Source organism: Pleurodeles waltl, chromosome 5, assembly GCF_031143425.1.
Source record: "Pleurodeles waltl isolate 20211129_DDA chromosome 5, aPleWal1.hap1.20221129, whole genome shotgun sequence".
Lineage (NCBI taxonomy): Eukaryota > Metazoa > Chordata > Amphibia > Caudata > Salamandridae > Pleurodeles > Pleurodeles waltl.
In genome coordinates, this window is record NC_090444.1 from 1,664,396,343 (window position 1) to 1,664,418,240 (window position 21,898).

General features: G+C 44.6%; 1 protein-coding gene across 1 annotated transcript in view; it reads right to left on the reverse strand.

Moving 5' to 3' along the window:
• Positions 1-20,453, reverse strand: part of SDC1 (syndecan 1) — an 84,431-nt gene extending 63,978 nt beyond the window's left edge. Inside the window, exon 1 of the mRNA XM_069235991.1 lies at positions 20,239-20,453. Within this exon, the coding sequence (XP_069092092.1) occupies positions 20,239-20,295 (57 nt within the window). The 5' untranslated portion in view covers positions 20,296-20,453. The remainder of the gene's footprint in view (positions 1-20,238) is intronic.
• Positions 20,454-21,898: the final 1,445 nt, after the last annotated feature.

Consider the following 21,898-nt stretch of genomic DNA (forward strand, 5'->3'; position numbering starts at 1 on the left):
GCTGAATTAAGTTACTGAAAGCCGACAATTGCTCTCCAGGTTTTGGCCCCTGGGAAACGCGAGTTTAAGTTGACATAATTTCACAAAAAAATAAAAATAAAAGCACACAGGTTCTTGCATCGTCCTAACCGCAGTCGGATGTGATCCAAAAGTTATTTTAATGGTTTCAAGTTAAACATCTCAGTTAAACATACAGGGTATACTACTCCTAAGGAAGCACAATTTACACTGCCAGGCAGAAAGGAAACAGTCATAACGCCAAATTTTCAGTTTAGTTTGTAGTACAAAAGAAAGCAGAATAGCACATTACATGGGAAAGAACTATTGTGATCGTACTGGGCCGCGCCACAACGATTAGAAAAACATCACAGGAGCTGAAATTCAGTTCTCCTATCTATTGAGCCCCAGGTGCTACCAGGTCAAGTGGGAAGTGAAACAGATTATGTATGATGTACCACTGAGGAATCTAAGTGGAACAACCTACATCACATGGAGGCGCCCGACGCTCGACAAAAGTTAGATGAAGGTTTGACCCTGTGAGCCACCATATACTTCAAGGTATGAATCTCAATACTTATACAGGTGGAGAAATCCACGATCCTATACCACATTAAAGACAGATGAGTAATTTTCATATCCATTCTGCACATGTAACCTCGCCTTATATGGGAGTCAAATGTATGCGCACAAACTGGGTGTAATGCACCATTAGGGAGATATGTAAATAAGCCAGATCTACTGGCTTTTGGGAGCCTTCTCAGTACAACACTCATGATCCCAACTCAAATCTTAAAACTGCAGAAAACAAAGCATATTTTCCATGGTAACAATTTCCTACATGCTCATTTTCCTTGTCTGCAACTTTTGTCTGCAGACGTAAATGTCCACAGATCATATTTTTAAGAAACAGGATCAACTATTTGCACTGTTGGTTCCCTAAACGCTCACTCATGTAGGGTTCAGCAGCAACAGAAGAGCACTGGCTTGCTGGAATATATATATATATATATATTTTTTCTTTAGTCAAGAACAATAGTTTATTCCTATTCAAACCTCCACTCAATTATTTTCCTCTGTGGACAAACAGAAAAATAAGCATACCACCTTCCTTGATAAACCCCACACAAGTACAACCCTTTTTATTTTTTAAGACAAATAGCCAATGGTGCAAGCTTGATTCTATTCTAGAAAGGATAGAAAAGCATTGGAGGCAGAGTTCTTGAGTTGGGTATTTCCTCTGTGGCAGAAGCTCCCAAGGTGGCTGCTCACTCAGCTACAGCCTCTAATCTTGATGCACTGCTTTTTGGTTGGCCGATGAATGGCCTGCACTAAGTACATAGTATGGAGAGGAGAACCAGGGACCAGCGTGCCTTACTGCAATCAGACAGCATTTCTTCATTCCCGGTGTCTAGGATGAACTGAAAAGCTCGGGCTATGGCCATTTGTTTGGAAACTGGGTAGATCTCAGAAGAACAACCACGGGTGCACACATCACAAGTTGAAGCACTTACAGAATTAAAAATGTAGCTATCTGCTTCAACCGGAGCCCTGTAACCATGTGGAATGGATATATTCTCGAAGAGTCTTCAAGGGGCCACCAGTAAATAAGGCACCCAGTTTTCCAAACAGAACCTTGCTCCCCCAAAGCAACACCTGCTAGAATGTCAGAAAGTTCAGAGCCAACTCCAGCCTTTTTGGAAAGACCTCCATAGACCATCCCGAGCCTGCCATTTAACTCTTGTTTTACAGAACCAGACATAAATGAATGAAAAAAATAAAATAAGTAATACACACTAAAAAGGGTTCTCCATGAAGAAAGATAATTCGAGCTGGAGTAAGAATGCATAAGGGAGTACTGTGAAACAGAAGTGCACTGTTCTCATTTATATTATGCAGTTTTCAAAGTAAATTCCAGAATTAATCAGTATTGTGAACCCCACAGCAATCTCTGCACAAACCGTACCAGTGGGATGTCTCACCCTATACTTTGTTTCAGGTGATCGCTGTGCTCCAGACACAGTAAACAAAGGAGATGGGTGTGGTGTTTCAATCGGGACACCGCCAGGGAACCAGGATTTGGTCCATGGCGCGTCGCTCTCACCCATGCCAAACACATAGGTCCCAGGAAGACGAGGGCAGCCACGCTAAGAAATAATGCGCCAACCTCAGTTTCACACAAATCTGGAGAAGGTGCGTCTCTGCAAATGAAGTCCAGTTGTAGTCATATAAATTACATTTACTGGGCTTACAGTGTCTTGTAGAATGGGGCAGCTTCAGCAGAAAAGCCAGGAGAGGCAGGAAGAGTGAAGTCACCAACAAGATGTGTTGGAGGCAAAATAAAATTAAGTTTATGCATGGGACTTACCTTGTAAGAAGACAAATCTTTAAAAAAATAAAATAAAAAAGAGGGCAAACAACTACACTAAAATACAACAGCAGGAATTGAACCAAAGTAAATTTGCTGACCTAGAACAACTAATCACTGCCAGTGCTTTTTCAAGCATCTGTGAAGAGCAGGAGAACAGAGGGGAAAAGACACGAAAATAAAGGGAATAAAATGACTACTATTAAATGAAAGCGAGGATAAAGAAAAAAAAAAAAAAAGTGGGATTGTGAGACTGTGCTGTGAGGCTGAACAGCATTGGTCACAAACTATGGTGCCCAACCTCCGGAAGAGCCTGCTCGCTTAAAGTTAAGGTCCAATATATTTTGGAGCAAAAAAAAAAGTAACATGTTTGCCTGCAAGAGGTTAGAAGAAGGTCTTTTTCTGGGGGGCGGTTGGGGAGTAGAGGGAAAAAAAAAAAAAAAAGAAGTCTTCAACAGATTCCAAATAAATAAATAAATAAATAAATTACATATATATATATATAGGGAGTGCAGAATTATTAGGCAAATGAGTATTTTGACCACATCATCCTCTTTATGCATGTTGTCTTACTCCAAGCTGTATAGGCTCGAAAGCCTACTACAAATTAAGCATTTTAGGTGATGTGCATCTCTGTAATGAGAAGGGGTGTGGTCTAATGACATCAACACCCTATATCAGGTGTGCATAATTATTAGGCAACTTCCTTTCCTTTGGCAAAATGGGTCAAAAGAAGGACTTGACAGGCTCAGAAAAGTCAAAAATAGTGAGATATCTTGCAGAGGGATGCAGCACTCTTAAAATTGCAAAGCTTCTGAAGCGTGATCATTGAACAATCAAGCGTTTCATTCAAAATAGTCAACAGGGTCGCAAGAAGCGTGTGGAAAAACCAAGGCGCAAAATAACTGCCCATGAACTGAGAAAAGTCAAGCGTGCAGCTGCCACGATGCCACTTGCCACCAGTTTGGCCATATTTCAGAGCTGCAACATCACTGGAGTGCCCAAAAGCACAAGGTGTGCAATACTCAGAGACATGGCCAAGGTAAGAAAGGCTGAAAGACGACCACCACTGAACAAGACACACAAGCTGAAACGTCAAGACTGGGCCAAGAAATATCTCAAGACTGATTTTTCTAAGGTTTTATGGACTGATGAAATGAGAGTGAGTCTTGATGGGCCAGATGGATGGGCCCGTGGCTGGATTGGTAAAGGGCAGAGAGCTCCAGTCCGACTCAGACGCCAGCAAGGTGGAGGTGGAGTACTGGTTTGGGCTGGTATCATCAAAGATGAGCTTGTGGGGCCTTTTCGGGTTGAGGATGGAGTCAAGCTCAACTCCCAGTCCTACTGCCAGTTCCTGGAAGACACCTTCTTCAAGCAGTGGTACAGGAAGAAGTCTGCATCCTTCAAGAAAAACATGATTTTCATGCAGGACAATGCTCCATCACACGCGTCCAAGTACTCCACAGCGTGGCTGGCAAGAAAGGGTATAAAAGAAGGAAATCTAATGACATGGCCTCCTTGTTCACCTGATCTGAACCCCATTGAGAACCTGTGGTCCATCATCAAATGTGAGATTTACAAGGAGGGAAAACAGTACACCTCTCTGAACAGTGTCTGGGAGGCTGTGGTTGCTGCTGCACGCAATGTTGATGGTGAACAGATCAAAACACTGACAGAATCCATGGATGGCAGGCTTTTGAGTGTCCTTGCAAAGAAAGGTGGCTATATTGGTCACTGATTTGTTTTTGAATGTCAGAAATGTATATTTGTGAATGTTGAGATGTTAGATTGGTTTCACTGGTAATAATAAATAATTGAAATGGGTATATATTTTTTTTTGTTAAGTTGCCTAATAATTATGCACAGTAATAGTCACCTGCACACACAGATATCCCCCTAACATAGCTAAAACTAAAAACTACTTCCAAAATATTCAGCTTTGATATTAATTAGTTTTTTGGGTTCATTGAGAACATGGTTGTTGTTCAATAATAAAATTAATCCTCAAAAATACAACTTGCCTAATAATTCTGCACTCCCTGTATATATATATATTGTTTTTTTAAACTGCTCTTGCTTTGCTGGCCTCCGGACAAAAGAAGGAATGCATGGTTTAAAGATGACTGGAGCATATGTCTGGATTAAAAAGGACAATCTACAGGAAACCTTGAGAGAGAAAAGAAGAGTCTAGAACGCTGACAAAGCCACTAGTACCCTGAGGTGCTAATTTTTCCAAAGGAAGGTAAAAAGTCCTATTCATTTCAGATTGGGGGTAAAAGGTAAGGCACCAAGCAGTGCCTGGGGGCCGCAAAGGAACAATTGTAGACCATCAACAGCAGTGCGTTTTCCCAAAATATATATATTTATCATTACGGAAACTACGGTGTAGCAGATCGCAGCCCACGAGAGCTCTAGCCTGGTTAAGTGCTTTGTAGAAATATCACTGCAGTTAAATGGATGTTCACAGTGCGGCTGTAAAAATGAAGTACCATTTTAGTGAGAAATATTTCCAATTGATATTTTCACTGTAAGGCAACGAATGAGTGGACAAAGTAGAACTTATTTTGTAGAAATTTAAGTGTGGGGTTTTGTATGCGAACTTTTTGTAGGAAAGACCGCTCATAATCTTCCATAAACCAAAACATCCATGTCATACACACTAAAGTATGACCTACTAGGTATGTCGCAAGCAGCAGGCGCCACTGAAGTGTTTCTACACCCAGTCTCCGAGTTGATTGTGTTTTTACTCCATCTGCTCGGTGCTTTTTGTGACTGATCTGCTGTACCACACTCACCTCTGTCCTTCCACAAGGAGCTTCCTACTCAGGATTGGAGGGGTTCAGTGCCAGTAGGTGTGCATGAGGACAGCAAAGCTGTGATTGTACACGGTCAGACAAATTCTAGTACCACCCATCTTTGTGGTCAAGGCATACTTAGTAGGATCTGCCACCTATGCTTTGCTCTCAGTCAGGCAAGAAGACACTCAACAAGCCGATGTAGCTGAGGGCACGTCTGTGCGCACACTATCCTTATTCTAATGGAAGCATCACGGAAAAGATGCAGGTGGTGCAAGAAATGACAGGCAGAGAAAATTTTCTACTCAAGTGGAAGAGGGGTGACTGTTTGCAAATTCAGTGTGGCACCTCAAATGCAACCTTGAGCAAAACACAATAAATAAAGTCTAGCTTAAAAAAAAAAAAAAAAATATATATATATATATATATATATATATATAAAAAAAAAAAAAAAAAAAAAAAGGGGGACAAAGCAGAGAAGAGGGCCACGTTGTACAGAGATTCATATGCTGACAATTAATGGTTGTTAAGTCCACTGTTCCATTGAAGTTCGATTTGCCCTTAATAAAAACATTTTAAGTGAAAATAGCGGACCTTAGTCCTTTGAGGCGGATAACTTTTACCGCAAATGAAACCTCGTCCTGCCAAGTGAGCGGGTTGTTCTTAGTAGTAGCTCTGCACCGTTGGAAAACCTTTGAACAAAGGGGGGCAACGCTTTTGAAGGGGGTTTACACGTGCTCTGGGTAAACAAGGGGGATCCAAAGGGAAGATATTTCTGGAAAGAGGTGTGACTAACAGCAGCAAGAGTCACGGGAGCTAAAAAGGGGGAGATGAATGAAGGAACAGCGCCAAAGGGTGGGTTCTAAAGCAAATCAGCACTTCAGTGAAGATGATCCTTCCAGGTCACAACCAACAATTTACCGCCACAAGAAGCATCCCTGAGAATCATACTGGGGAGCGAAAGGAGTCCGAGGACACCCATGGGTAACAGCCTGGTGTACCCGTGTACACATTCCACATTACCACAGCTTCGAGGAATCGCTGTGCACACACCCATAATACTGTGCCTGTGGTCCAGAGATTTCAAAACCCCAGTAAATGCTTACAGTCCAAGCTGAAAAGTCAGCAGTTATTTTGAAGGTAAATGTTTGGGCGATTACTTCTAGAATTTTACCCAGAAAAAGCAGAATTAAAATGGACATTAAATTTACGGGCATAGCAAAGGTGCGCTACGTGGCATTCCTAGGATCCATATTTTTCCAGCCCAGCCCTTGTTGCGTGTCATTTGTGGCCGCTGAGTGGATTTGACAGACTACATTTGAACAGGTGTTCCATTTCACATTAGTGGGGCCTGCTCAACCTCCACTGTGGTATGGGAGAGAAATGCATTGCAAGATGTACTAGTGACTACTACATTTTGGGGAAAAGAAGCTATTTATTTTTGACGTTTTGGTCGTCTTGGGTAGAAACCACCCTACAGCTCCTCAATGTACAGATAGAGTCCATAGCAGCACTATAAGGACAAACATCTCTGCGTTTGCCTTACTTTACTGGACTCAAATTTACAGAGGATTAGAAGGCAGGTGAACAGAGGATTCCTCTTCATTGATTAACTGGAGTTAATAGTTGCTGTGCAAAAAGGGGCAAAAGCTCAAAGACAAACAAGTATTTATTAAAAACTCGGCGATTAGGTCAGCCCTAGTGACAATTTTAACTATCTCATAAGCATTGTGTAATGACACACTATTTATATATAACACATATGCAACATAAACACCTCTTAATCCATTGGCCTATTTAATTGTCATTCAAATTTTGCTTCCACCTATGACCGTCAACGGGTCAGACGAATTCTGCAATTGGCGCTGTCAGCAATGGTCTTTTCCCAATAAAACTTGGAACAAACTCCAGTTTTCCAGGGACAGTTGGCCAATAACAGCTCTGAAATTAGGATTGTCCTAGAGTGGATTTTTTAAGATTGACCCAACTGCGCTGTAGAAATTGCAAAGACTGATCCTTTCAATGGTAGAAATATACATAGGCTAATATATAAAAGTAACATCTTAAGCATATCGGGCATTAAAGCATTTGTTCTGCCCAAGAAAAGGTTTCAGCTGCAGTACCTGAGATGTAGGTGTGCATCCAAATCTGACACTTACTTAAAGGGAGATGCGCATCTGCAAAGGGATTCCTGAAGGCAAGACTTAGAAGGTTAAAGCGGTTGAACCAGGACGAGGCAGTTAACAGGGAGGTGCCATGTTTTTAAATCATGGAGTTCAAGACAGCGGGGGCTTTCCAGAACAGAGCGAACTAGCCTGGACAGGGCGCGCCCGGTTTGCAGCCAGACTGTCACAGTGCAGTTCGCCTTTGGTTGAAACACTGTTTTAATTAATAACAAAACCCTTCCTCCCCCTTAATGACTTGAAGGCAGCCATACAAGATTCCCAGATCCAAGTTGCCTCCTCTAGGGGCCTCTCTAAACTCTGCTCCAAAGCTCATCACAGGATCAAAACGATGCAAGCACATCACCCCAGATCCGAAATCCCTAAACCGGCTCCCGCAGGAGGCAAGGATACACTTAACAATTGCCTACATGATACAAAGCCTTACAATGCAACACCCCAATGTACCTGGATCACAAGCTAGAGCTATGTGGTGGCTGCAGATCCTCTAGAAGCACCAGCACATTATTGCTGAAAAACTCAGAGATTCCCTAAAAAGAAAACTTGCAGCAGAGCCTTCTCGGCTACTGCCCCAAGAATTTGGAACTCCTTACCACCGAAAATTAGACTGATCTCCTTAACTCCTTTATTCAAAAGAGAAGTTAAAAGTACTATTTAAGAACACGTGTCTGCTCTAGTTCTCACAACTAGACATTCACATATTTGATTGCGAGGACTTATCGACTTGGCCCTGTGGAGGTCTCTCCTCAATTTGTGTGCTTTTTACACTCTGTACCGCTATTGATTATGTTGGTGTTTACTCCTCTTTGCTCCTTTCTTAGGAGCATTTTGTTAAGTGCTCCGATCCCTACTCACAGGTCAGCTTCACGCCATAGAAAGATTTATAAATAAATAAGTATCTGCAAAGCCAACAGGTCTCTCTCTTCAAAGGTTGTAGCCAGTTGTTTGGGTTTTTTTCCAATGCCTACTAGCATTGGCAAAAGAAAAAAAAAAAAAAAAAAAAAAAAGATTGCTGCACATACTCTAGCAAAACACATGCACTCACTCCAAAGGAGAGCTGAAAGAACAAAGAAAAACAAAAGTAGCTCAGTTAATGCAGAAAATGGAAGGATACAAGTCTTCCAATTAAAAGCATGATATATGCTCCAGTGAGGGACTAAACAAACACAGGACGTAGAAGAAGAAGAAAATGAATTAAAAGAAAACCAACCGATCATAATGAATGGACTGACCCGAAACGCGGGTTATTTGATGTGCACACAGCACAGGGGCGATAAGCTCCCAGTCCCAGTACACGTCTGGGATCTTCTTTCAAACACCTATCTGCCATCTGCCAATGCAGTGTCTTGGTCTTGTATTGATAAAAATAAAGCTCTATACTGGGATTTGAAATCAATGGATACCAGTTTTAATTTATTCAAGCAGTCCAGATTTTGCAGCCAAAAGTGCTTTGCATGCTGGGATGCTCGAGCACATACTTAAGTCTTAAAAGTCAATCAAACAAATGTATTAAGCGCGCTGCTCACCCGGAAGGGTCTCAAGGTGCTGGGGGGGAAGGGGGAAGAAGGTGATGAGTTACTGTTCAAAAAGCCATGTCTTGAGGTGTTTTCTGAAGGTCAGGAGATCCTGGGTCTTGCATAGTTTGGTGGGGAGGGAGTTCCAGGTCTTGGCGGCAAGGTAGAAGAAGGATCTCCCTTCTGAGGTGGTGCGACGGATGCGGGAGACTGTGGCGAGGACGAGGTCAGCCGAACGGAGGAGACGAGTAGGTCTGTGGAAGTTCACTCTTTCGTTGAGGTAGACTGGTCCAGTGTTGTGGAGGGATTTGTGGGCATGGATGAGGATTTTGAAGAAGATCCTTTTGCTGATGGGTAGCCAGTGAAGGAGTCTGAGGTGGGCGGAGATGTGTTCATGGCGTGGGAGGTTGAGGATGAGCCGGGCGGCTGCGTTCTGGATCCGCTGGAGTTTGTTGGAGCTTGACTGTGGTGCCAGCGTACAGGGCGTTTCAGTGGTCAAGTCTGCTTCTGATGAGTGTGTGGGTGACGGTTTTCCTGGTTTCTATGGGGATCCATTTGAAGGTTATACACAGCATGCGGAGGGTGTTGAAACATGAGGAAGTTTACAGAGTTGATTTGCTGGGTCATGGAGAGGGAGAGAAGTCTAGGATAATGCCGAGGTTGCGTGCGTGGGTGGATGGTGGTGTTCCTAGGGCGGTGGGCCACCAGGAGTCGTCCTTTAAAAGTGAAACTACAATTCAGATAATTCAACATGCTAATGGCCAGAAATAGCTGAAGCGCCACTAGGCAGTAAGGTAACACTTCATATCAGATATGCTGCCATTTACGTGCAAATTTGTTAAAGATATTTGAATGGAAAAAAAAAAAACAAAAAAAACTAGTGTCTGAGTTAGACAAATGGAGTTTAGATAAGAGTCATGGTAAGCTCTGAGAAAAATTTCCTGGGGGGGCGGAGGAAGAAGTGCCACGCCATTAGTTCTGAGAGAGGGCCCTATGTTGTGTGGGTCAGTTTCAGCCCCTCTTGGCTTCCTAGTCAGCAGCACTTTGCACTCTAGAATCTGTAGTTCTGCTTCCTCAATTGAAAGTCTACATCCATTTGTGAAACCTTAGTAAGTGCTGTCCTCCAAGAGCCTGCATGAAACTGCCACATTACGCAGGGCTACCTGCCATCTTTGGACTGTGTACAAGCTACCACAGTGGATCCTGCTCCCAGATTTTTAAACATGTCAGGAACTAGCACTCTAAGAAAAGGTCTAAGTACAGTAACTTAAGTTAGAGCTAAAAACTGAAACTATAGGGGAAGCGTTAAGTGTGCGTCATAATTTTTTTACAAAAAGTGTGTGGCACTATTTTGCAGACCATGTACAGTTTTGCCCTACAGTAGTTAACGTTTTATTTTAGTTGCCTTCTTGTCAACCGCTGCTCAAACTTTGAACAAATCTCTCCATAATGCTGGCTGGTACCTTCCACCAGTGGGCCCAACATCATCTACCCAACACTGGGCTCAGAACCCACAGAGAACTGTGTGTCTGCACAACAATGCGCATGTATTGGTTGTGTGTCCAACAACCAGTAGTCACCAACAGAGGAGTGAACGAGAGGGATTAATAGGCCTCTCACATATTCTCCCTTGAGTAACACACCAGAATAATGGAAGGGTCCATCAAGTGATACTTAGAAAGTCTACTGTGTGAGATGGTTTACGTTGTTTTGCAGTCGAAGCCCCAGGGAGTATCCTTTTCAGGACACAAAGCTCCTCACCCACCGAAGTGGTATACTTCATCATCAGGCCATGCTCCTCTGTAGTGGGTGGGAGGTGCAGCACCCAACAGGCCCCTTGGCAGGGGCTCTTTGATGGAGATCTTTTTCTTGAGCATTTTCTAAGTACCCAGAAGAGCAAACCAGGTAAGAAACATGTCGGCCACATCACGGACCATTTAAGTCCTAGAGGTCCTTCTTTCTTATGTTTATCTTACCATGGAGAAGGATTAGTATTAGACACATTTGCTCCGACTACCCACAGGCAATTCTAACACAGCCCCTCTATCCAGCTTTTCACTAACCTTCTGCTCTAGTGGAACCAGGCCTTCTTGAATCTGGAAGGGAAAAAAAAAAAAAACTCCTCCAGCAAAACATCCCCTATATCCAGGGGTCCACTAGGTACTGCACAGCCCAGCCAACTTGGAGCAGATGTGAAGCATGCTACCTCGGTGGAAGAGAGCCTGTGCGCCCTGGAAAGGATACTCCTGTGCTGCCTACACTGCAAAACAACGTGAGCAAGCTCACACCGTAGATTGTTTCCCCTATGCAGAACATCACATTTTTGGTTTATATGTAACCACCAGTACACATTGAGCATTTACTCTTAGTTAATGCACAAAATGAACACTGGCTTAACAGCGCATCCGCAAGAGTATCACCCCACCTTCGAAAAGTGCCTCCACTGGAGAGCATGATGTACTATATTTCATGACACAAGTACTGAAACCTCACACTGCTACATTCAATCCTTTATCTACTGCATGCGTTGAAGATCTAAGGCAATTATTTTTAGCTGATTTCCCCCAGCACTGGCAAAGCCTACTGGACAGGCTTTAATGTGAAACCCCATTAGTGCACGAATTTATGTAAACTGCATTTGGAAATACCTGTTCTTACATACGGTGCCACTTAAACGCCAGGCCTATTAACTTTGCCAGTGCTTGTTCTTATTGCTTCTGGCTACTCGAGTTCAACATTCCATGATGTTTAGAATAATTTTGAAGCGCACAAACAGACCTGGCACAGTTCTCTTTAAAAGGGAACACCCAAATAAAAGGCTTAATCAATCTTGTCTCAGGAGAGGTATGACCGTGACAATTTGCCCTGGGTAAAGCAAGCAGGATCAGCCAGTTAAACGCTCACCGTTGTAACATGCGGTGATCTGCAGACGAAGAACTCACATCAAAGCAAGGCCAACTCAGCCTTCCATCCATTAGACGCTGGTAAAAAACAGGGCAGCCCTAAACTGGGAAAGGGCATTACTGAAAGCGTTTAGACACGGCAGGTGTGCACTACAGGAAAAAGAAAAAAGAAAAAAAAAAGTAATAAATATATCCAACCAGACTGGGTTTAGGACCAGACATACCGCGTCAAGAAATCCTAACAACGTCACCAACTCCCCTTATGCAAGTGCCCGAGGTTGGAAGTCACAAGGTCACTCACAGACACGGTTATCACATGTACGGCCTTCTGGTGAAGGCAGGGGTTGGGCAAGAGACACCCACACAGCTCTTGTAACCGCGACAGTGGAGCTGTGCCCATATGAACGCAATACGAAGGGTACAAAGTTAATTAAATCAGCGGCTAGGATTGATATCGGCTCAGGAAGGCTTTCCAGCATCTGGCCATGAACCAGGAGCAGGGAGTTGACTCCAGCAGGCTGCCTTCAGAGTCAGCTCTCCTCGGGGCTTGTGCCTCTGCAAGCCCGGACAATACAGACGGGGTTCCGGTCTGGCTCTAGTGATGCTTACCTTTGAAATTATAAAAAGCAGCTAAAAAAAAAAAAAAAAAAAAAATCAAATCTATATTTTCCAGACTTACGCAACAGTGTTGTAAGCATGCGTTGCCAAGAACATTTTTTTTTTTTTTTTTTTTTTAATCTTGCCGGATCTGCACATTTATGGAAAAAAAATAAAAAGCACATCTTCGTTAACCGCAAACGTGAACAAAAGTCACATGGGCCACAGCATAAGCCCCACAGCTAGGTTTGCTCAGTCGCCCCCTAACAGGCTTCCAAGGCCAGAGCACTGCATTTCATGGCTTCAGGACAGATATGTTGATATTTTAGTTTGGCTTTTAGATGCCAAATAGCAAGGACTTCAGATGGGTATAGCATTCGTTGATATAGTGCTTCATAACTTAGTGTAGCTGTCTAAGCGCATTAGACTGGCACAGTGGTAATTACCCAATTAACTGGTGCTTATTTGATAGACCTTGAAGTAATAGGCTGAGGGAAACTGCCAGGGAACAGATTTAGTATTCAGTCGACCTGACTAGGGTTTCCTCCTCCCTTTTCCATAAGCTTAATATTAGCCGAAAAAGACATTAGTTGGCAGTTTGGTCATCAATACACAATTTCGTTCAATCTACCGCATCGAGGAGCTATACACAAAGGTTACAATCAGAAAATAGGTGTAGGATTACAAACTATGGGTTAATGGCACTGTCCTTGCGCACATACCGATTGGCCCTGTAAACTGTTCCCATCAGAAACAATTCTGTGAAGGGCTTCTGCTCCTCATATTTGATAGCTGCGGTTGCATGCGCTGATGGATGACAAGCCACCAAAAATCTATACTGATGAATGGACCCAAATGACTCCTACTTGAGCAGCACAGTGGTATTAAAATATTACAAAAAAATAAAAATAAGTCAAATGATTCATGCTCTTTTACAGGATGAGACCCCTCCAGCTTGCTTTTTTCCTTCTTCTAACCTGCACTCAATCACAACTCTAATGCTTCTTTGAAGCCCACCACCATCCACAGGGTCTTACTGTCCTTATTTTAATTGGATTGTATTTTTAACTCCACCTCCAACACGCAGTCCCTTGCCTCAGCTCTACACTCGCATTCCCAGACCTCAAGCATCCACTTTCCCCCCCCCCCCCATCAACAATCCAATGTTGTCCTAGGAGGTGCAGGTTTAACCTGCAACCTTTTTTTTGCCTTTTTAAAATATAATGCAATTCATTTTATTTTTTAATTACCCATTATTTGGGATATAACAAAAATTACGTTTTCCCACCTCCTCCACGAACACAGGATTTGTAACCCTGTCCGTGCAGTTTTCCCCCTAAAATTAACAACTGGACATTCATCAATTAAGGCCATAAGCAAATCAAAACTTCACGAGGCTATTTTCCCCTTTAGCTTTGAGAATCGTCAGCCAGTCCCGAAAATAGATCAAAACAAGCATCATGCAAAAAGGTTTCCCAGGCTCCTAGCAGTGGTATCCCTCATGCACCTTTTATAATGAGAAAGTCACCAATAGTGAGGTTTAGATGAAAGCCCCGAGAGCACGAGCACCTCAGGCACGCGGGTGACCCTTTCATGCGCGGAACGGAGTAGACTAAACTCGGAAGTGCGACCACAAACTACGTCACGCCTTGCCTATCCGCTCCGCGTCTCTCCCGCTGCAAGCATGTGGTTAGAGGCAAGCGCTGCTGGGCACAAGAGGCATCTGGCATTTTACAAGTCTCCGCTGGCCCGCTAGACGGGAGAGTGCCCCCCATGCCTCTCCCTTCCCCAAGCCTTGTGAAACAGCTCCGGGCTTCCAGAACCCAATCCCGTAATCATGAGACATGTTCCAGTAAAGCCCCACCAGAAAGGTAACGTGGGTTTTGATGAGCGTATAAAGTGAGTGCAGTGTTCCCGAAGACGCCCTCGCTGAATGCGCTAGAGACAGATTGCAATCAATATAGAAAAGCAAATACCGCCACCTTGTGGCACAAGAGCTGCCTGCAGCACCTTCGTGTCAATCTATCGAATTTGCAGCAGCAGCCATTAGAGGCTATATTTAAATTTTCTTTGCTATTGGAGTGTACAGCTTTTACATGAGCCATAGGTACTGGCTTCAACATGCTTCCAATTGCGCTCGGATGGATTCAACCCCACCTCCCCCAGCAAACAACTTTAGCTAACGAGCCGCGCCTCTTCCCTTCTGGCCAAGATTATGAAGTAGATGCCCGAAATTATATGCATCACGGTAGATTACGGCTCTGAAAACGGCGTCAAAGCAGTTACAGGCCCCTCCTTGCAGTTAACGAGTCGCCTTTAACGGATATTTCAAGGAAGAAATGTAAAATTAGACCCATCCCACACAAGTAAATGCGTGGCGTTTGCCAACCAGAAAGTAGAATTCGAGTGGGTTGAGATAATGTCACGTCTAGACTACCGCAAATCTTGCGATCTAGTGCTGCCCTAATTAAAACATTCAAAACTGCAAGCAGGGCAAAAAGAAAGCAGCAAGACTTGTTTGTGGATTGAAAATGGCGTGACCGATGTATGCTAGCCGGAGAAACTTTGACAGGGCGATGCAAGTGATATTCTGGGTTCGCTACAGAAAGCTCACTGGAAAAAAATGTTGTGAATTATCTGCTCAAGCAGCTATGCTCCCGTAGAGGCAACAAATCATGTATATCGCCGGATAGGAGAAAACGTCCCAAACTTCAACAGCATCGAAACCCAACGCCTGTTGCACAGATTTGATGCTGACACCCCCCGCCGCTCCACCCTCCCTCCAAGCAAACACCGTGGGTAAAATGAGTCAATTTCCAATGCAGATTACACCCACTGACCTAAACAAACATTTCCAGTTGAAGTGACAAGACTAGACCACTGCGAGGTGGTTTAGAGGCGACTGATCGGACATCCGTGACAGGCCACGAGTGTAGAACCAGCGAGAGGACCAACATTTAATAGTACGAGAGCCAAGCACATCAAAACCAGCATTCTTGTGGCTGCCACTCAAAGCTGGGAACAGATTCAAGGGGGTCCACTTTGCAGGCTGAAGCTTACAGCCACTACATACCACCGAGAAACTGCAGACCAGACGACACACCGCCTGCTGCAAACCAGTGCTTTAAATGGAACTACAGAAGTGCAGATACTCCATTTCAGAGTACCCGTTTGCCACTGAAAAGTGCTGGCATTCCTCGGTTAAGAGTACTGCATAACTTCTAGTACGGACTGTCAAATGAGAGAAGAGCTAGTGCTCAGTACCTGGCAGCACCAGCCCATTATAAGCACTGCTGGAAATAATCCAAAGGTCACACAAAAGGGCGCAGCCGTAAGAGTGGAAGGACCCAGACGGAAACTCTCTCAGCCAAGATTCCAGGATTATCATCTACATTCTAGGAAGCTTCTGAACTAGAAAACAGTACAAATGGGTATGACGGGTGGCTGACGTAAGTGAAACAACTGCATAATGCCATATTATCAGAGTCCGGCTGTTAATCTTCCATAATATATATTTTCCAGTGCCCAAGATATTCAAACATGTGTCAGCCAAGTCAGAATTAACAACTCAACTTTTGGATATTATCCGAACAATGCCTTATCTTCACAATTCCCAAGTTATATTACACATCGCTCTAAAGGTATAAACTTAGATATACACTTTTCCTGGATAGGAGATAGCGCCAAGATAACCACATAGCCATACAGACACTTCTCCAACATGTAAGTAAACATTAGGTCTTCAACCCAAGCTCTCCTCCCTCTTCTAAACAGACCTGAATAATACCATCCGGCCATGCTCCTACTGTCAAGTTATTAGAACGCAGGCAGTTAATCTGTAGCAGCAAAGCGCAAAACAAAATATAGTAACATACTAAAGGAAAAATAGAGATATGTGAAGCCCCCTTTAAAACACATGGTTCACAGTCCAGTACTCGCAGAACACATTACATCACTACTTGTCGTGACGTCACAGTGCAGTATAAATATGTCTGACTGAGAAAGCAGTAGAGTTACTAACCATGGAGCCAGTGAATAATGGCATTTAGTAGCCCTCGCCTGGCATATGGACACGAGCAGCTGGCAAGAGTGCCTTAGGGAGGAAAGACAATAACAAACGTTACTGCCCTTCCCCAAGGTCATAAACGCATTAACGTACCATCACTATCATACATTAACTGTCAGCTGTGCAAGGCTGACCTGAAGGCCTACAAGGGTAGATCCAGAGGGCACCCAAAGCAGCCTACGTTCATGTATTTTCGTTGAAATGTTACTAAAGCACTATTTGGCACCAAGAAGTGGCCTTCGATCACTTTTCTGCCCCTCACAGTACCAACTCCTGCTTAACGGGAGGTGTTTCAGGTGCTTCTATACAACTAGTCTTGGACTCCCACACCAAGGTCAGCCAGGGGTGCATACACACCACCCAACATCACAGGGATCGGCAGCGCTTACACTTTAAAAGTTTTATGGCGCTTTCACAGACAGCCGTGTCTGGGCAGAAATGGCCCTTGGCACCACCCAGATTATTTCTGATACTACTTAACTCTCACAGCTACACCTTTGCACTGCATGGCTGTCTGTACTGACCCTCCCCCTGCTGGCGAATGTGGTGAACTGCAGTTGGGTTCCATAGTCCCTTCTTGAAGGCAAGGGAGAGTTACAGAAAGAGATGGGGCAGGCTGGGGAGTGTTTAAGTGGTGATTTGAAGAAGAAGGAAAAAAAAGAAGAAAAAAAAAAAAAAACACACACAGAATGGAAAAACACAAGACGGGGTGAAGGAGAGGTAAGGGAAGACAACGCAGAGGACGGGGAAAAAAAAAAAAAAAAAAAAAAAAAAAAGAGTGAATATTGGGTGAAAGAAAGACTAACACGAAACAAAAAGAACGCAAACGGACCAAAGGCGGTCCCATCGAAGATAACGAATGATAAGAGTCGTGAGAGGCAGCAAAAAAACGGCGACTCTACAATCTTCCTCCCGTTAATATGAAACGACCCATATTTCTGGCGCTCAAGTCGATCATGTATGGCATGGGTTTTCATGCATGAAATCACATTTTTTAATGCATTTCTACTGTAATCCACGTGAGATCGGGTGAACCGGCGTACTGGGGCCTGCATTTAACATCATTGTGACAAAGCTTCAAAGTGCACAGCAAACACGAATCATAAACAATCTTTAGCACGTCAAACAGCAGACACGTGTTCAATAGACAGCTTCGAGACAACCAAGTTCACAATGAAATACTGTAAGTAAAATTGGCTAACATACAAGTCACTTCACGAGAGAATCCCACGTGGACGGAAAACATGGTGACATGGGCACTCTCAGAAAGCTAAAGCCAATTAACATTACAACTTTTTACACAGCACACATTATTATTCTTCCCAGCATCAACGTAATTAAGGTTGCAGCTTAAGTTTCATAAGGGCACGTTTTCTTCCACGGCAGGCCGTACACAATTTGCAAAGCAAAATGTGTCTGGGCACCGCGGCCTATTTCGTTGTTTAGATTATTTTGCAACCTCCATATTAGAGGACTGTTTAAAGCTCATCACTTTGAGAGAAATGCATTTGGCCTCACGTTCACCAATTGGCACCACTATTGAATTTAAAAAAAAAAAAAAAGTTCATGAGAGCACGCCTTCACACATCCATGTAACAGACTGTATGTATTGCACGTGGACAGTTTGAAGGGTGCCATACCTTTGGGAACTAACATCTAGAAATAAGAATCAGAAACGGCACAGATCAAGCTCTAATGAGTTGTGAAGTACTTGCAGAAACTATTTAAGTGGTAGTGTTCACAAGCCCGAGGTCCGCATAGAAGAAACCAAAAGATACACCGCAAATGCCGAGGCCCTAGCCGAGACAGGGTTCCTGGTCCAAGGATGCTGGGCTAGCCCAAGTTCGCGCTGTATAAAACGGCCCCTACGTGCAGTGGAGAGTGGGGGCATTCCCATACAGATGTAACATGGTTCTCGAATGGATAACAGGCGTACCGCGTGACCTTGGAACAAGACTCATGGCTTCTATTCCAAACTTTGGCGCTTGCTGTAACGTGACGCCGACTTAAAATTGAGAAACAAATGGCAGGTTGCGACTTGAAAGACTTGCAGGTACCAGACTGGGCTGGGGAGTGACACCGTCCTGTTGTAAATGTTGATGACGTTAGTCTGAAAACAGCCACACCTTAAATTTCAGGCTTGCGCATTTGACCAAAAATCTAAAACTGTACTGTGTTCTTAAGTACCGTGCAGGTGCTTGTTCCGAGCCCACGGCATCACAGCGCTACATGAGCGCCAGAAGGCGTACGCCTTTTCGTTACATACAATCACGTCGGGTCTCGAACCTGGTTTCCCAGTTCTAAGGTTGGCAACTCAAGCAGACCACATCCCCCGGGCACCCTCCCGCCCTTTCGGTCACCACTGGAAAAACTCCAGAAAGAAATATAAAACCAGAGGGAGGCGATTCACTGAAGCTATCACGTGTTCTCCTGTCTCTACTCAAGAGGGGTCTTAAAAACGACTTTTGCAGAGCGGTCATCCCATCCCCCGAACCGTCTGAGGAACACCTACCCCACAGCAGGACTTAGAGCCACCGAAAACAGCCCCGGGGGATAGTGCTCGTCGCGGGAGGGGAAAATGTACAAAGGCTAGCGCCTAACTGCAAGTTTCCTACAATTTAGGTAATTATTGTGATCTAAACAGAACTCACGAGGAATGGGTAAACCGTATACATGCTGAGACGCTTAAAAAAAATGAAAATATGGCAGCGATTTCCTTGGAAGGGACATCAAGGACCGCTTGTCCAGATGACCCCCAGGGATTAGCTTTCTGTTTGCAAAGTAAACAGCAGGTAAAGCGCGCAAGACAAACATCCGGGCCTGCGGCGGGAGCCGGGCGCAGCCGCCCATTCCCAGCCAATTAACCACTTAGGGAGCAGCTGTGAATGCACCCCCGGGGGCGTCGGCACCAGACCCCCGGCCGACCGCAGGTAGAGGTGCGGGGCGCACGCTCAGCATGCTTTACCCTTCGGGCATTATGTGCCCCCAGGTAAAGTACCCTCCCACTAAAGAAAAGTCTGCTCTCAGAGAGGGAGCCCTGAAAACTAAATCCGACCCATTCCGAGAAACCCATTTTTTTTTTTTAAATTAAAAGGACTCTGCGCTTCGAAGGAGCCATGTACTAACTTGTATGTAGCGCTTTAGAAGAATCATGATGGTAAACCGAAAAAAAAAAAACGGAGGGAGGGGGGGGGGGAGGAGGAGAATAGGGAGCTCCCTTACATAAGTATTATCAAGTTCTAAAGCTCATGAGATACACAGCGGGCAACGTTTTATTTCAGCTTCCTGCCGTGAAAGGCATGCCGCCAGCCGCACATTACAATATGACGCAAGCATCGTATTACATATGATCTACATAAGAGGCAGAACGTCGTCATTATCACATACCTCTTCCCGTCTGGCGAGTTGGGAAACAAGCATAACGGGGAAATAAAAAAAAAATCAAAGCCACACGGACCATTCCCGGCACCTGAGATTTACCAACACTTGAAAAGCGTTCACACGAAGGCTCTGGCAGCCCAGGCACCTCCGGAGCCACAAATATTCCACCACTGCCCTGGTCCACAGGCCAGTGAATAACCGGAGACCGTAACATCCCCTCAAATGGAAGGGCAGCACACTAAACCAGGCGCGGGACCCCAGCACCCCTCCCCCTCCGCAGCTCGAGCCGCGCAAAGACCGGCATTTTTCATGTTGTTAAGTACAGTTGCGCGCAGCCAAGCCCCGTCCCACCTCCAACTTTCATGCTCCAGTCTCCCCAGCGTGGCTGGAAAGAACACGAGGATTGCTACAGACAGCTCCTCGGCGGAACTTACTGCAAATGCCAACGTGAAAAAGAGGAGCATCGCCGCTGCCAACGCTGTCCTGGCCATGCTGAGGAGTCCCGGGTCCGCGCGTCCCCTCGGCTGTCTGGAGCGGCTCCGGCTGGGCTCGGCGTCTGCTGGGAGTTAAGAAAGGGCACTGGCTTCTAATACATTTTATCCAACCTTCACCTTTAGGTGAGCTCCAGCTCCTCCTCCTCCCCCTCCCAGGGCCTGCACCTCCCCCCTGGCCCGGCCCTCTGCGCTACGCCAATCCCAGGAAAACCGCTGCAGGCACTCCCTCCCGGCCCGGCCCTTGCCCTCTGTAAAGCGACCAGTGGGCCAACACGTGCCCCCGCCGCGGGGAGTGCAGGCGGCACCTCTCCTGGGGGGCGGAGGTGGAGGGTAAAACAAAGGACGCATGTCATGGAAACCAAAAATTAGTCCCAACGCAGCCGTGTCACTTGGAAGTCCTGTATTTAGGGCTGGGGGGTCTCGCAGGCATCTGATATTTACTGGGCTTCGCTACCAACAATGAGAACAGTTTACATGGGCTTCCTCCCCCAGCCCTATGCTTGCATCCGAATACATCACCCTAATACTGTACCTCTTCACCAAACTCTCTTTTATAGGATTCAGGAGTAATTACCATATTTTGTGGTGATGTCACACAAACTATGAGAAAAACGAAAAAGAGACAGCGTAAGGCTTGAATTACCTCTACGTCCCTGTGCCAGTCATTACATTGAGTGAAATGAATTCTTACAGACAACTGAACCCACCTTGTGTGTGAATAAAAGGACGCTTTATTGAAACAGGAGTGTAGCTGCCTGAGCTCCGCCAAAGTTAGTATTCCCAAGTAACAGGATCTCCCAGGAACTCTTCGTAGTTATGGTAAGTTTCTATATTGTACGAATGGACCCATGACCGTGATGACAACCTTCCAGGTCGAGAGACTGCAGGGAGCTGCCTCCAGCTTAACATTCTCAAACCTAGAATTCAGCCAACACTGTCAAGGCTCCTAACACGATTCAACACATTAAAAGTATAACACAATGCACATATTCTAAATACTGTAAAACAAGTGTGGTAAAAGTATGAGCATATTACATCATCTTCCCATCTTACAAAACAACGAAAAAACAAGAAACTTCACAAAATGCAGAAGGTATTTAACAGAAAATCGTCAAATCTAGAAGGCAATCTAACCATACGGTTAGGACGTGCACGTAGTACATCATAATTCTCTTGACTTTTGATGGAATCCTCTTCTTGAATAATGCCAGAACTAGAGAATCCTTCAATACTACCCTTTCCATAATTTGTAGAAATCTCTGGAACAACAGAAACAAGATGCTCACCAGCTTGATTATTGTTCCCAATAGAAATGTCAGCAGAAATCATGTTGCCTGTGTTCAATTGGATATCTCGGTCAGAATATACTTTCTTAAATATTTCAGTTTGAGCTGCAGATATCGGTGCAACACTATTTCTGTTCCACCATCATTTTATTCACATGAGATCTACAGGAATAAGGACACATTTTAGAGAATTACTTGAGAAAGTACAGGTTTGGAGAGCATTACACAGATGGGAAAGCAGATAGGACAGGAAAAGAGAAAGACCAAAGAAAGATGATGTGACAGGCAGGAGGAGCAGTGAAAATGCTGCCAAT